Source organism: Erigeron canadensis, chromosome 4 (genome assembly GCF_010389155.1).
Source record: "Erigeron canadensis isolate Cc75 chromosome 4, C_canadensis_v1, whole genome shotgun sequence".
NCBI lineage: Eukaryota > Viridiplantae > Streptophyta > Magnoliopsida > Asterales > Asteraceae > Erigeron > Erigeron canadensis.
This window is the reverse complement of record NC_057764.1, coordinates 7,763,262-7,778,538: the sequence shown is the minus strand read 5'-3', so window position 1 is coordinate 7,778,538 and position 15,277 is coordinate 7,763,262. Positions and strand designations below refer to the sequence as shown.

Genomic DNA, 15,277 nt, shown 5'->3' with positions numbered 1-15,277 from the left:
TTGTAAGTATGAGCTCTCCAAGTTAATACTACGCACAGATTTTCAGACTCCTTGTACACTGTAACAAGCTTGAAAGCATAGGAAGACATTGAAAGAAGAAGAAAAACAAGTGCTAATTTGGAGATACTTGATCAACACTTTTGATGTTTAGCTTTACCGCTTTCGTTTATTGGTAGTTAATTAATTACAATACGTTAGAAACCAAATATTCTTATGGGTGAAATATTTTATGCTTTGTAATTGAACTGATTGTACTTATCATTGGTAAATTAATTATATGTTAAATTATTATGATTGGTTAAAAACAAAATTTTCTTGCTATTGAGATTGAGATATCTCATGTAGTTATTGAGCTACTGTTTGCGAGTATGATCCATAAAGAAAACATTGAGATTCGTTATAAACCAGTATCAAAATCGAAAATCTATGATAAATTGTTAGCTATGCGGTCATAAATGTATAGATCGAATTCATTGATTTTCCAAAGTTTTAAAATGTTCAAATTAATAATCCTATTGCCAAAAGAGATTCCAGGACTCAAGAACACGGTGAATCCAAGAAACTATTGACTGGCTCTCATCTTACTGTCACAAAACATATGTGAAGACGAGTTACCCAAGGAAATTCATAATCACCAGATGCAGTACCAAATTGCAGAGAACAAAATCTGCAAAAGCACGCTCGGGAGGTAAATCCTGCAAAAATTTAACGATTAAACTTCGTGTGAAAGAAGACAGAAGTTGAACCAAATACAGAAATACAACATGCAATTTCGAAAGAGAACGAAACTTCGACCCATTGATGAGTAAAAGGTGGGTTATAGTAGGTGGAATAGGATTAATTAGATAAAAAGGGAACAGGTTAAATGTTAAACAACTCAACGGTCACCCAATGTGTATTCAGAATGCATGAACCTCTTAAATCGTTCTATTATCGCAATAATCCATCTAATCATATTTAAAACATCAACTATCCACACAATAAAGAATAGAAAGTACATGCACAGTAACTGTTCATGTGATAGAAACCCAAACCTACAATACAAAAGCACATGTTTTGACAAGAACCCACTTTGACCCAGTACCCAACCTCTCCTACTGGCTCATTTTGCAACCTTAACTAAGTTAATGGTATAGTTCCACATTCAATTCTTAGCAAGAACCAATTTCATACCTTGAATTCCACATTCAATTCTTAGCAAGAACCAATTTCATACCTTGAATTCCTTGTTTTCTTTGTTGACTTGAATACGAAGACAAACTGCAGTCAAAACGATAAAAAAAAAAAATTAGTCACCAAGCAAAAAAATTGTAAAATGAGACGATTAAAAAAATTAATCTATGTATATGTATAAACAAGCTTACCAGCTAGGACAGCTGTGCCAACACACGAAAGCACACTCGAGAGAAAAGAGTTGAATGGAAACGACCCAACTATTGCCATGTAAACCACCTGGTAACAAACACAACAAAGTGAAGATAAAAGAGAGAGAGAAGAGGAGGGGGGGGGGGGGGGGGGGGTGATTTTTTTACATTTGCTCTTGTTTCTACTACAAAAATGTCAAAGACCTTCTACAAGTATCACACAGTAGTAATACGATAAACGCAGAGCTTTTGAGATAGCTAGATATTAATAACTTTGTATGTCCAACTGACTTTGAACTAGATCGTTTTAGACATTTAGCAAATTTGTTATGCAGGTTCCATTCTTATCAAGTGAGTAGAATTGAATTATTTTAACGCTTATCAGATATTCAAAATACCAATATGTTGTCTTTTCTTTCAGCTTATAAGTTCATCGACAAACAAGTAAACGAACATTCCAAATTTTTGAATAACATACGATTACGTAAAGGACTATAAACTTCACTTATAAGAACTAAAATATATATTAAAAAGTAAGTTGGGTTTGTGAGGAATAAATGCTGTAGCAAATAGTAAAACAACTTTCAAGCATAACTTTTTGATGCATAAAAGGATAATGCATAACAAATATCTTACTCCTCAAAAAAGCTCTCAACACTTCCATGTCCATCTATCTTTATACTTACGCTATAATCCAAATCACGCACACATATACAAATATATAAAATTAGTATGTAAACATGGAAATTACGATAACTCATAATGTCTTTGTTCATTTGATGGGTCTACCATGCCGGAGGTGCGACCTACCTCATAAAATTACTGAAGCCAGGAAGAAGTTCCCTAACGGGTTGGAGGGTTAAGAGAGTTGTAGGAAACTTGCTGATGACGCCGTGGTGCCATTAGCAAATTGAAAGTATCCCCACATGTTGGATGTATATAAATTACTAGTTTTCCTGCACTCTTCAACAAGTGGTTGTGCAGGTGAATGGCACGCCTCATGTTCCACCAAGGTATGAATGATATATCAAACGGCACTTGCAATAGGAATTTAAATTTTTTGAATGTTTACTTTAGAATTACGAGCATGGTACACACGCAATGCGGCGGCGGTGGTGGAAAAGACGGTCTAGTGATGTCAGTGATGGTACTATTGGTGGTGGTGGTAGTGTCAAGTGGTGTAGGTGGAAATTTTTAGAAGATAAGGGTTTATGGTGTAAATTAATTCATTAAGGGCAAAGTTGGTAATTTATAAAACTATTTCCATAGTGGGTTTTTATTAAGGGGCAATTTAGTAATTTATGTGACATATGAGTAACTATTTCTATTTTGAGGGGGGTGCATAATCTTTATAAAGGAGTATAGATAGTTGGCAATCACCACGTGTATAATAAGATTTTTCAGGGAGATGGTTTATAGGTTGGGGTGAAGGTCGGGGAAGCGGGCTGCTACGACAGAAGCTGAACAAAATGCTTGGTAAATGACTTGAGGGGTGGAGGAAAACAGGGACAAATTCAAGGCAAGAGACCCATTACTAATTTACTATAGATGGATGAAAGTTCATTACAGTAGAGTTATGAGTTTTTTAATGTTCCTTGCATAACTGCACACGTTTGTAAGTTTGTTAGTTCTTTCTACAATTCAATAACAGTATGGAATGTAATACTATCGGCCTTTATTAGTGATATTGAACTCTTTATCCACGATACCATCCTTGCGTGTGTTTATCTATTCTTAGGGTGTGAACTGGTGATAGGAAAAACCCATATAGTCGGAAAATTTTTAACAGAAATTCTTACCTAGGCTATAATATTTGAGGTTAGCATTTTTTAATTGTACAATACAAATTTTCTACAGAACTTATACCGGACTTCATATCTATATTTTCACTTGAGCTTTCTAAATAAGTTCCTATTGTCTTTATAATTAATCTCAAGCATATATAAATGATATTATTTGGAGGTGGCAAAATGACCAGATTGGATAACAGGTCAAAATGGGTAAAATCTTTATAGTGGGCAGGTTGGATATTTCAACACATTTTGTCTAATTTGTAAATAGTTAGGGCGCGGTTGGTTCACAGAATGTTTTAGGAAGAAATTGGAATCTGAATGAATGAAATTTGACGGAATGTTTTTGATTTTTCGAGAATTCAAGTAACAGAAGAATGAAATTCCTTCCCCCATCCCCAAGGAATGGAGATTCCATCAAATGATGGAATGTTTACATTCCAACGGAATGAGATTCCTCCATCTTTGAACAACCAAACGCACTAAGGAATGGAACTTAATTCCAATTCCATCAGATTCTGTGAACCAAACGCGACCTTAGTGTGTCCAAGATGATCAAAAATTTCAATAATGATCTGACTTTTTAATTGAAAAGGATTTTGGTTGAATTTTGTAAGTAGTTCATCTGTTTACAAGCCTTTTTCCTTGGCAACATTCTTGATCATGCTTGCTAGCTTTTTTGACATTTATACAAAAATAGAGCTAATGAGCTACAAAGATGATAGCTATGTGTTTGGCTAAGACGATAGAAAAAAAAAAGTATAACAATTTAGCGATTAATTTATATACTATTTGATTCGTGCCTATTTGTTAAGGATAAAATTTCTCACTTTCTGTCATATATTGGCTCATCTTTTCATTGTAATTGCACCAGAAGTTTAAGACTACATTATTCGTCATAATGATCAACTTTCTCGATTGCAATGGACTCTACACCATTAATTCCCATTGGCTCTGGTTGCACAAAGATGTATAAGTGTCTTTCTATGATTTCATAGTATCTTTTTTAGAAAGTGCACCAAACGTGACATGTGAGTTTGTAACTATAGGCCCTCGACAGTTTAAATGCAAGCTAACAATGATGTTTAGTTTTTGTTAAATGGTTATTATTCAGTTCTTATCTGCAACATAAAAAATCTTATCAGAACATCTGTTAGTTGTATGTATATAATATATATATATATATATATATCTCTTAGTCATTTCCTTTTAACTATATATAATAAGTTATGCAAATGACAACGTGGTTTGGTTGATTAAGCATAGCATTAAGTGATAGTTTGTGAATTCAGTTAGCGGTAACAGTAAGTGTTTATGCACTGAGAGCTTTTTTCATTTGCAAATCCATTTCAACACCATGTTGCTTTTGATTTATTACTTGTACTTCGTTATTGCATTATTTATTTATGATTTTCATAAGAAAAGGTAACAAAGATAAAATACGAAGAACTTTTCGTTTGTACTTAAACATAGTCTATCGCCTGATTGCCCCATTGTTGTCAACAATGTTCTTGAACCACCATCCAATGCTCCACTGTCTACCACAACATCAACCGTAACCTTATCGGCTGGTAGAAAATACTTATTATTAAGATCTATGTTAGGATTTAATGTAATTACTTTTATTAATTATAAAGTTTGTGTTGTAACTAGAAGAGTCCATGTGTAGATTAAGCAAGGGTATACTTACGTAACTATCACTAAACAAAACTTCTAACTTGGTAGTGTAGGTAGATTAACCAATGATGTTCTTTTGTTACGGTCATCAAACTTATTAATAGGTATCTGATTATACCCTATGCTCATTCTTTGATAAACATGTCTAAATCCGCACTCCGCAGCGAAGTGCAGATACATTGACTAGTTACATTAAAATACCCTGATATGCTTTGGCTATGGGTAATGATAGATCCTCCTAATAATCCTCCTAATGTCCTCATTCTATATTTGCATGCCAAGTGTAATTCATCCAGGAAAATGATTAATTCCATACCGGGAAATATTTAATCCACTAATTCTCTCCAATAATCTCATCATTTTTATTTTACCATGTGTAGATTTTTAAAAGGATGATTTAAAAGGATTAATTATTTTCCTACATACATAAATACATACATATATACATATACATAGTCATACTAAAATACAAACATACATGTATACATACATTTTGTAGTATAAATCAGGTATGTAAAAAAATTATTAAGATGAAAAATCAAAAATACCTGAACTAGAGCAGTGGATACAGCGAAAACGACGTACAGATCTATGATCTGAAAATAAATAAATAATAATAATAACACAACCATCATCAATTTACATACAATTTATTAGGGCTATATAATATATATATACAGACATAAAAAAAAAAAATAGATTAAAAAGGGGTGGGGTGGGGTGAAAGTGAGGAAGCTACCTTGAGATTAGTAGGAGTAGCAGAATAAGCAGACCGAAGAGATTGAAACAGAGCTTGAGCGTCATCCTTTGTTGTCGCCGATTTCCCCATCCTCCCCCTTTTTTTTTTTTTTTTTTGGCTCTCAAAAGTCTAAACAAACTCTGATATTTCAACTTTATATTTCTTGACATTTATTAAAATGGTTAATACAATGACGAAAATACCCTTCAAGTTTGGATATATCTGCTTCATATTTCATGATTTCTGATGAATACAGCCACAGTTTCATAATCTGATTTTCCATCTTAATACAATCTCAATCCTCTGCTCTTTTCTCATCACCATTTGTGATCTTAAAAGAAAAGAAAACCCAAATCAGACTTCAGACCCACATGATGTTGACAAACACTTGGGTCTTAAGATGCTCATGCCCCATATATTCAAACATAAACCACACTACTAAACAAACGAAATTGCATCGCAAAAACACATATATTATCACAACAAGAAGAAAAGCCTTATTCCTCTTATTTTCAATTCCATTCAATGCCCATTCAGCATTTGCATCTGAATCATCATCGTCATCATTTCTGGACATGTTTCGAATGACGGTTCCTGACCAGACAATGGAAGAAGCAGAAGGCGGAATCAGGGAACACGCAATGAGTTTAGTACAAGTTAAAGATTTGTTGGAATTGGAAACATGGAAAGAAGCACAAAAGGAATTGAGAAAAAGTGCTTCCTTGTTGAAACAGGACATTTATACCATAATTCAAGGCAAGCCTGGAATGGAAAGAGCCCAACTCCGGAATCTATATTCCAAACTGTTTAATGGTGTCACTGAATTGGATTATGCAGCAAGGGATAAGGATGTGCCACGTGTTTGGATATTATACCAAGATATTGTTGTCACTCTTGATGATATTTTATCTAAAGTTTAATTAATGGCTCGCATTATGTTAAAGTTTGAAATTTATTCTAATGTGCATTTACTTTTTTTTTAAGCTTTTCATCAAGTTAGGCCATGAATCTCTTTTGTTGTTTGTATGTATATGTTTGATAAAGATGAAGTCTTTATATGGTGGAAATGAGGGACATTTCTAGTCTGTATCATTCGAGTACTTATAGCTTATTGTATTTTTGAAAACCGGTAAATATTTTGAAGTGTTTGGATAGTGGGTGTGTATTTAGCTTATTTTAGGAGGAAATCGACAATTATTGGTAAGTGTGTTAAGTGTAACGACCCGTCACACATAGCTAGAAGAAGAGAAATTTGACTGCTGACCGCGATACCAGTTTAATGTTGTGGACAACTAGTACCTTCTTCCATGGTTTGAAGTTTGTGTGCTGAAGGTTATGGGCCAGACCATTGCTTCGGGCTTTGGGGTGTTACGTTTAGTGTTGCTAGTGAACACACTTAGAAATATGCACTTCCAAGTAGAAAATGGTAGCTTGACATATTGTAAATGAAATTGTTATTAGCTATAATAGCGTGTGTTTGGCAAAGGGCTTTTTAGGATTTTACAGCTTATGGGGTTAAAGTTCTTTTTGAAAAAGAAGCCTTAAGTGAATGTAGTTTATAGAGGAAAGCCTCATATATAGCAAGGAGGATGGTGAAAAAGGATGTTAAATTTAAGCTAGTCAGGATATGTGTTTTAAATCTGCTTGATTAGTTCGGCAGTCGGCACAAGTTGCAGTTATTATCTGCTCAAATATGCAGAGATTGCATACAACGATTTTAGCTACTCAACTTAGAATTTGCTCATTTTACTTGTGTTGTTTTTTTCTTTGTTAAGGTACAAGGACTTGGAGTGAACCTGATATGCAAGACACACTGCCCATGCCTAGAGATAGCTACAGTTGCAGCACCTGTGAGTTGTGCTATCCTTATCCATTTGCATACATATTATGGCAATTGACAAAGTTAATGGTTTGATAAGCTTCATGATGATTCTTAATTTGCCTATGTTTGTTTTTTCTGCGCACTTATTGTAGCCACAAATACATAAATGACACCATATGTAAGAGGGGAGGGCCCAGAATCAGGAGAAAGCCACAGCGTTGCAGTTAAATACTTCTTTTTTGGAGTCATCTGACACCCCAATTGAAGAATACTTTGATGCTATACATACTAAATACTCGAGTATTCTTTATATTTATTAGTACATAATGCATAGTGACAACTTCATTCATTTTTTTCCCATAAACAATGGTGACATGGTGTGAAAACGGGAGGGAATTACAGGAATTCCACCCAGGAAACGTAATACCGTTACTTGTGTTTCATGGAAAAACAAAATTATTGTGATCGGAGGGGAATATACTCGGATTTATTATCTGTCTGAGGCCCAGATGCTTGATTCAGGTTGCTAGTTTGACTTTATTGTCTGAGGTTTAGGATTGATCTGAAGTTACCTAATATCTATATTCTTCTACATAGATACACTTACGTGGACGAAATTGGTAACCAATGGTGAGCAGTTGTCACCCAGATCTGGTCATACAACCATTGTGCTCGGCAATAACATATTTGGCATTGGAGGTTTTACTGATGCAGAAGACCTGTATGATGACTTAGCGGGGTCATCTGCCAGATTTTGTATTTATTGGTGGCTACAATATGAGTCTTGAGGCACTAGATGACATTATCTACCTATACACAGGTTTACCTCTTGATAAATTGCACAAATCACTTGTATGTATTTGTTATATATGAGGCACTAGATTTCAGGGCTTGTTATTGAAATAGGGCGTGATGAAAGAAAGTTGGAGAAGTTATCTTTGAGGAAGCAGATAAGATTAAAAAGTGAAGAGTAGCAATTTGGGAATCCTATGTTTAATACCCGATGATCAGCATGGAGACCTCTCATAATAGACCCATGACAATGCCAAGTCATATACAGTTTTCACGGATTATGAAACTTTATAAGTGTTAAAATATAATTACGTAAAATGAATGTATGTTTGGAAAGTATTTAAGCTTACGGGATCACATCTCAACGTGAATGTAACTATAATTAATTAATATATTAAATGTAATTTATTAATTAATCTGATCACGAAAAACAAACGGAGGTACATTAAAAAAGTTAATAGTTAACGGTACTTAACTAACGGATTTAACGAAGAAGAGTTGGAATTATGAAACAATTAGGAGGCCCTCTAGAATGTTCCTAGAGGGGCCGGTCGTGTGAAGGGTTTCACAAACCCTTTGCTTGGTCATCAAGTTTCCTAATCCTATAAATATAAACCTATTCTTAGTTGTTTGATATACAATTAAATAGAAAAGGGTTTTTTCTCTCCTCTCTTGCTCTCTCTCTCTCGGCCAAAACTCAAACCCAATAGGGTTTTGATTTTCGGTTCTTAGCTAGGAAAAAGGGTTTTCGGTTTAGCTAGGTTTTTGGGTTTAAGCAAAGGGTTGTTCGGTTCGTGATCAAGTATTAGCATGCATACATTCCAACGTTGTGTGTGCAATCGTAGAGAGGTTTAATTTAAACCTTATTATAAGTTTCTTGCTTTATTTTCTCCAATCTAAGGTACACGTTTTCTATCTTGGTTAATTAATTAAACTACATAGATCTTGTCTTCCGTTGCGCGCTTTGTGATTTGTTTGATAATAGTTATATAACCCAACAGTGGTATCACGAGCCTACTATGTATGTTTTTTTATTACCAATAAATCTTAACTTAAAGTGGTATCACGAGCCTACTATATATATATAAATTTTCGAGTATATATATATATATATAGTTAAATTGATTTTGTAATTTAATTACATTATTTAAATTAGAAAAATGTTTTATTTAAATATATATATATATATGGTTCGAAATTCCCGAAAGAAAAAAAAAATTATGGTTCCTAATCCAAGTTTTGATTAATTGCATGTTTATGTGATAAATTGCATGTGATTATGTGTATACCTTTAATTTTTAATGGTTAAAAAGAAGTAAAAATCATGAATTTTTCATGCAAATCATTCATGATTCTTACTTAGATATATTGATATGAAATCTTGATCATTAGGGTTAATTATGCTAGATAATTGAATAATTAATTGTATGATTATGTGAATTTTTCGTGTAAATTTTTTGCTTTGCGACAGTTTACTAAAAAATTCATATCTTTTAATCCGTAATGAGTTAGAGGTCGTGCTTTCAACTGTAGATGCTCAACACATAGGGCTAAAACTTTGTAGTTCTGGTTGAAGTCTGAATCGGACCAGAAACAGGTAAAAACAGGTCGTGAAGCTACTGGAATTTCCAGTAAGCAACTATGTGCTTATGTGATAACTGTTTGTTTTGTATATGTTGAAGGCTTACGCAATCAAGACAACTTAATGTATGTGGTCCTCTTCTTTGAAGGGGGAGCCGATTTAGACATAATTAAACCATAGTGACATGTTTAGGTGGCATACCATAACTCGTTGCATGCTTAATAGTTAATAGTTTATGATTTTGCATATTTATTGTGATATAAATTGTGATGTAAATTTGTTTTTGAGAAAATATAAACTTGACTAAGCAATATCGAAATAGAGATTTTTTAATAAAATTGGAGTCTTACAAGCTTGAGATACACCGGTTCACCCATTTGAACAAACTCTAAGAGAGGTATAAGTCGGAGTGCGCTAGCCTTCTAAAAGGGCGGGTTTTTAATTGCGTTCATCGCAAACCTTTGCCCTTGCGCTTCTTTGTGCATTCAAATGGAGCTACCGAGCTCTCTTGTGTTGTTAAGAATATAAAAATGATTTTATTAAATATTATGTTTAGAAGATATGCATGAATCTTCGAAACATAACCTTTTGATCACATATCAAATTGAATGACCCAATAAACTTAAGTCATTTGCCATCCAATTTGTCAAGGACACATGGGGTCGTTGTTTTACTCACTGGTACACAGTGGTGAAATGGCGATTGCATGGCGAAACCCATTCACTGGTACACAGTGGTGGTCAATTTTGCACGTTCATAGTTGGACGACTTAAAGCGAGTTAAGCGGTGAGACCTTGACCCGTGGCAAAAGATGGGACAAAACATGACTACAAAAGATCACTTGATGAATCGAGTGTCTTACATAGGTCCTATACTTTCTAGGAATTGCACTTGTAATGCAATTATTGCTCGTCACTTACCTTTTGAGTGCGATCATTTCTAGCAGATCAACTCATGAAATGATTGCATGTCAGTGGGATCCTAGCCTTAGTGAAATTAATTATTTATTTTATAAACATTGGGTAATTAATTTCTTAAGGATTTATTATCGAAAATACCGACAATTGAACTTAAATCTGTTTTGTAAATGGCAACAAATCCCTCACAAAACATATACCAATCAGCTTTCAGGTCGATGCTAAAGAGAGAAAACTTTCTGAAACCAATTTCAATGACTGTTTTGTCAATAGAGAATTGTTCTAAAAGTTGAAATGAAAACCCGTGTCATTGAAACTCAGATGCCGCTATTCCTGATGCAGGTGCCACTGCTTTGCAGTTGGAAGCATAAAATACTCGGTACAATAGACATATTGAGGTTGCTTATTTGATGCTAGAAGCATGTCTCCTAAGCTTCAAAAGGCAATTTGGATTGCAAAATCCGTGTGATATGATCAAATAACTCAAGTCTGTGTACGGAAAACAAGTTGGAGTTGAATTACTTGAGTTAATTGAGTCACTTCATAACTTGAACACGAGTATGGAAAACCGGTGAGTGCTCATGTACTCAAAATGAAGAGTCACTTTGAGCATTATGGAAAGGTTTAAACTATGCGTATCTTCTACCGATTCTTATTGGCATAATAGATAATTGCATATTTGCATAGCATAGTTGGACTTCATATCAAGTTGATTGAGTATGAAGAAAACCTTTCAAGAAATCTGAGATACCCCAAGTTCTTATGATCAAAGGGGGAATGGTTTAGAAAGCAAAACAACCGTAAAGCTAAAGGCAAGAACTTTGATAAGGAAAAACAAGATGTTTTGTCTCAAAACCTTAAAAGACCCTTTAGAAAAAAGGAGCATATGACTAAAAACCAGGCTTGTCATCACTATGCTATAGTGAGACACTGGAAGAGGAATTGTCCTAAGTATCTAGCTGAGTTGAACAAGAAGAAGAAGCAAGTTGGTTTAACCAGTTCTTCGAGTATCTTCTTAACTGAATTATAAGTGTTGATGAGATTCAAATGATAATTCAATAGCAAAAGAGTCAAGTTAACTTGGACTCTATCTATCCTTGACATTGTCATCTTGTTTAATTTTTGTCAAGAAACGCATTTAAAGACTTCAATGTGAAGATATCTTACAAATCAAATGATAAATCATTTGATAAATGCGTGTCTTCGGCATTATCATTAGCAAGAAATGCATTAAAAGTCTTCAATGTGAAGAGATCTTACAAATCAAATGATGAATCATTTGATAAATGCGTGTCTTTCGAATTACCGTTAGCAAGAAAAGCATTGAAAAACTTCAATGTGAAGGGATCTTACAATCATTTGACAAATGCATTTCTTGTGTTTTCTGCAAGATGACAAGAATACCCTTTCCGCATTAAACCGGAGAGGGCTAAGGAACTACTTGGACTGATACATATCGATGTATGTAGCCCTTTTAGACATATGTCAAGGAAAAGTACTAGCTACTTCATTATTCTATGGATGATTTCAGTCGTTATGGTTATGTTTTACTTGCTTAAACATAAACATGAAGTGTTTGAAACATTCAAAGAGTTTAAAAATGAAGTAGAAAATCAACTCGGTAAAACCATCAAGATTCTTCGTTCGGATCGAGGTGGTGAATACTTAAGCCAAGAGTTTAAGGATTATCTTAAAGCATGTGGAATTGTCCAACAACTTACTCCTCCATATACTCCTCAGCATAATGGAGTATCTGAAAGGAGAAATTGAAGCTTGCTAGACATGGTAAGATCAATGATGACCCGTACAACTCTCCCATTTTCGTTTTGGGATTATGCTCTAGAGACTGCTGTACGCATTCTCAATATGGTTCCAACCAAGAAGGTTGACAAGACACCGTACGAATTATGGCATGGTGATGTCCCTAATTTGTCTTACTTAAGAGTCTGGGGATGTGAGGCACTTGTGAAGCGCGATACGCCTGACAAACTTGAACCCAGAACTACTAAGTGCATCTTTGTCGGATACCCTAAGGAAACGATGGGTTACGACTTCTATGATCCCACCAAAAACACTGTTCGTGTTGCTCGATATGCTGAATTCTTTGAAAAGAAATTAGTTCAAGAGAAGAGTGGGAGGGTTGTAGAACTTGATGAGACTCAAGAGGAAGATGTGTCACCTTCTGAAGATACTAGCAATCATCAACTTGAGGGGGAAAATGTTCAAAGTGATGAACCTCAAGTCGATGATAATGAAGCGATTCCACTTCGTAGGTCCGAAAGGACAAGACGTCCTACCGAAAGACTTAGTCTGATGGTAGAAAAAGACGTTGTTGGAGATCTCGATGAGCCTCCGAATTTCAAAGCTGCATTATCAGATCCAGAATCTGACAAATGTCTGGAAGCTACAAAGCTAGAAATGAAATCCATGAAAGACAATCAAGTCTGGAGCTTGGTTGATCTTCCACAAAAAATGCTCAAACTATTGGGTGTAAGTGGATCTTCAAAAAGAAGACGGACATGGATAGAAATGTACACACCTATAAAGCTCGTCTCGTGGCAAAAGGTTATACTCAACGTTTCGGTGTTGATTATGATGAAACCTTTTCTCTAGTCGCGGACATTAGAGCTATTAGGATTCTCTTAGCCATAGCAGCGTACTATGATTTTGAGATATGGCAAATGGATGTTAAGACTGCCTTTTTAAATGGTTACTTGGATGAAGAAGTCTATATGGATCAACCGGAAGGTTTTATTGATCCAAAACATGCCAACAAAGTATGCAAGCTTCAAAGGTCCATTTATGGACTAAAGCAAGCATCAAGAAGTTGGAATAAACGGTTTGATGAAGAAATCAAAAAGTTTGGTTTTGTTCAAATCCCGATGAGCCATGTGTATATCGCAAAGCTAGTGGGAGTAATGTTACTTTCCTTATCTTATATGTCGATGACATATTGATCATAGGAAAACACATTCCAATGTTGCAAGATGTTAAATCCCATCTTGGAAAGTGTTTTGCCATGAAAGATTTAGGAGAAGCGGCATTTATTCGTGGAATCAAGATCTACCGAGATAGATCAAAGCGATTGTTTAGTTTAAGTCAAAGTGCTTATATTGATAAGCTCTTGAAGCGTTTCAAGATTTAGAATTCTAAGTGTGGGTTTACATTCATGCAAGGACTTATCTAGCAAGAACAGTGCTTCTACACCTAATGAGGTGGAGCGTATGCGAAAAATCCCATATGCTTCGGCTGTGGGATCTATTATGTATGCGGTAAGATGCAATAGACCTGATATTGCGTTCGCCCAAAATATAGTTAGCCACTATCAGCAAAATCCTGTAGAGGATCATTGAATTGCTGTAAAGAATATTCTTAAGTACATGTATGCTACTAAAGAATTATTCTTGGTGTATGGTTGAAATCCCGATCAAAAATTCAAATGGTAATAGAATTTATGATGTTGGATTTCAGACTAATAAATATGATTCAAAATATCAGTCGAGATACGTCTTCATTATTTAAATGAAGGCACGGTGGAATGCTATGAGCTAAAAACCACAGTTGTTGTGTCTACAACAGAGTCTGAGTACATTGCCCCCTCAGAAGCCGCAATGGAAGCAGTCTGGATAAGGAAGTTCATTAGCGGGCTAAACCTGATCCCCTCAAATGACTTACCCACTGATATGTACTGTGATAATACTGGTGCATTAATCATTGCCAATGAACCCGGAGTTCAGAATGGTGCCAGACATTATGTTAGAAGATATCACTATGTTCGAGAGCAGATCGAACTAGGAGAAATCAATTTACTCAAAGTTCACACAGATTTTAACTTAGCTGATCTTTTCACAAAAGCTTTGTCTAGGCCCAAGCTTGAAAGGCATGTCGAGGGCATAGGACTTAAATTAGCTAGTTATTTCATGTAAATCTGTTATTTCGGTATTTAGATAAGGGATATTAAACAATTTATATTTTCCACAATGAAATAAAGTACTTGATATGTTTGATTTCATTTAATATTAAATTGTGTCCTATATTTGCATGTTTAATCCTTGAATGTTTTATTAAATATTTATTAAATATTTATTGAATATTCTAAATCGTCCATTGTCGATTAATTATATGGGAGTATAATTAAACTAAGACATATCTGAGTGATTGGTTATAATGGATGGTTCCCACCAAACTCACTTGATATCCATAGTTGATGCATATCAGACTACCCCACTAACGAGTTATCACTTTATGGATCGTTGTCATTAAGTGAAATTCGTAAATGGTTACTTTTATTGATCCTTTGACTTGAGATGCAAGTAGGTCAGCATGTATGAATCGCACTTACTAGATGTAATTCTAACTCACCTGAATAAGGGGGTACATAAAGGGCTATTTTCAGAAAGCGTCGTGAAGTATGATGACTGACACGTGTAGTCAATATAGGATTTGTTCCTTCAAGTTAAAAGTTGAAGCATGATACCATTGGCGCCCTCATTTGACTAATTAAGATGTTTGCATGGTTGTGCCCAAATAAATCCAGATGGTTCTCGATTATATTTAGTAATCATTAATTAGTTATTGAATGAGAAACATAATC

The 15,277-nt window shown here is 34.7% G+C and overlaps 2 protein-coding genes and 1 long non-coding RNA gene across 3 annotated transcripts; 2 read left to right on the top strand and 1 right to left on the bottom strand.

Annotated features, from left to right (window-relative positions):
* Window positions 1-400: 400 nt before the first annotated feature.
* On the bottom strand, window positions 401-5,832 carry LOC122595574 (dolichyl-diphosphooligosaccharide--protein glycosyltransferase subunit DAD1-like). Its single transcript, XM_043767960.1, has 5 exons — window positions 5,571-5,832; window positions 5,380-5,427; window positions 1,365-1,452; window positions 1,217-1,260; window positions 401-695 (listed from the first exon to the last, which is right to left on the bottom strand). The coding sequence occupies exons 1-5, from the start codon at window positions 5,658-5,660 to the stop codon at window positions 612-614; spliced, it is 354 nt and encodes a 117-aa protein (XP_043623895.1). The 5' UTR covers window positions 5,661-5,832; the 3' UTR covers window positions 401-611.
* Window positions 5,833-5,847: 15 nt separating this feature from the next.
* Window positions 5,848-6,553, top strand: LOC122595573 (psbQ-like protein 3, chloroplastic). Its single transcript, XM_043767959.1, has one exon. The coding sequence runs from the start codon at window positions 5,942-5,944 to the stop codon at window positions 6,488-6,490; it is 549 nt and encodes a 182-aa protein (XP_043623894.1). The 5' UTR covers window positions 5,848-5,941; the 3' UTR covers window positions 6,491-6,553.
* A 1,078-nt stretch (window positions 6,554-7,631) lies between these two features.
* On the top strand, window positions 7,632-8,555 carry LOC122595575. Its single transcript, XR_006323235.1, has 3 exons — window positions 7,632-7,914; window positions 7,990-8,212; window positions 8,299-8,555. It is a non-coding gene; the product is annotated as an uncharacterized LOC122595575 (long non-coding RNA).
* Window positions 8,556-15,277: the final 6,722 nt, after the last annotated feature.

Excerpts from the sequence above, each read along its gene's own strand:
- LOC122595574 (XM_043767960.1), bottom strand. The coding sequence starts at position 5,660 with ATGGGGAAATCGGCGACAACAAAGGATGACGCTCAAGCTCTGTTTCAA. Across the intron at positions 1,453-5,379 it reads TATCCACTGCTCTAGTTCAG|GTGGTTTACATGGCAATAGT; the intron begins GTATTTTTGATT and ends GTTTGTTACCAG. Across the intron at positions 1,261-1,364 it reads TGGCACAGCTGTCCTAGCTG|TTTGTCTTCGTATTCAAGTC; the intron begins GTAAGCTTGTTT and ends TTTTGACTGCAG.
- LOC122595573 (XM_043767959.1), top strand. The coding sequence starts at position 5,942 with ATGATGTTGACAAACACTTGGGTCTTAAGATGCTCATGCCCCATATAT.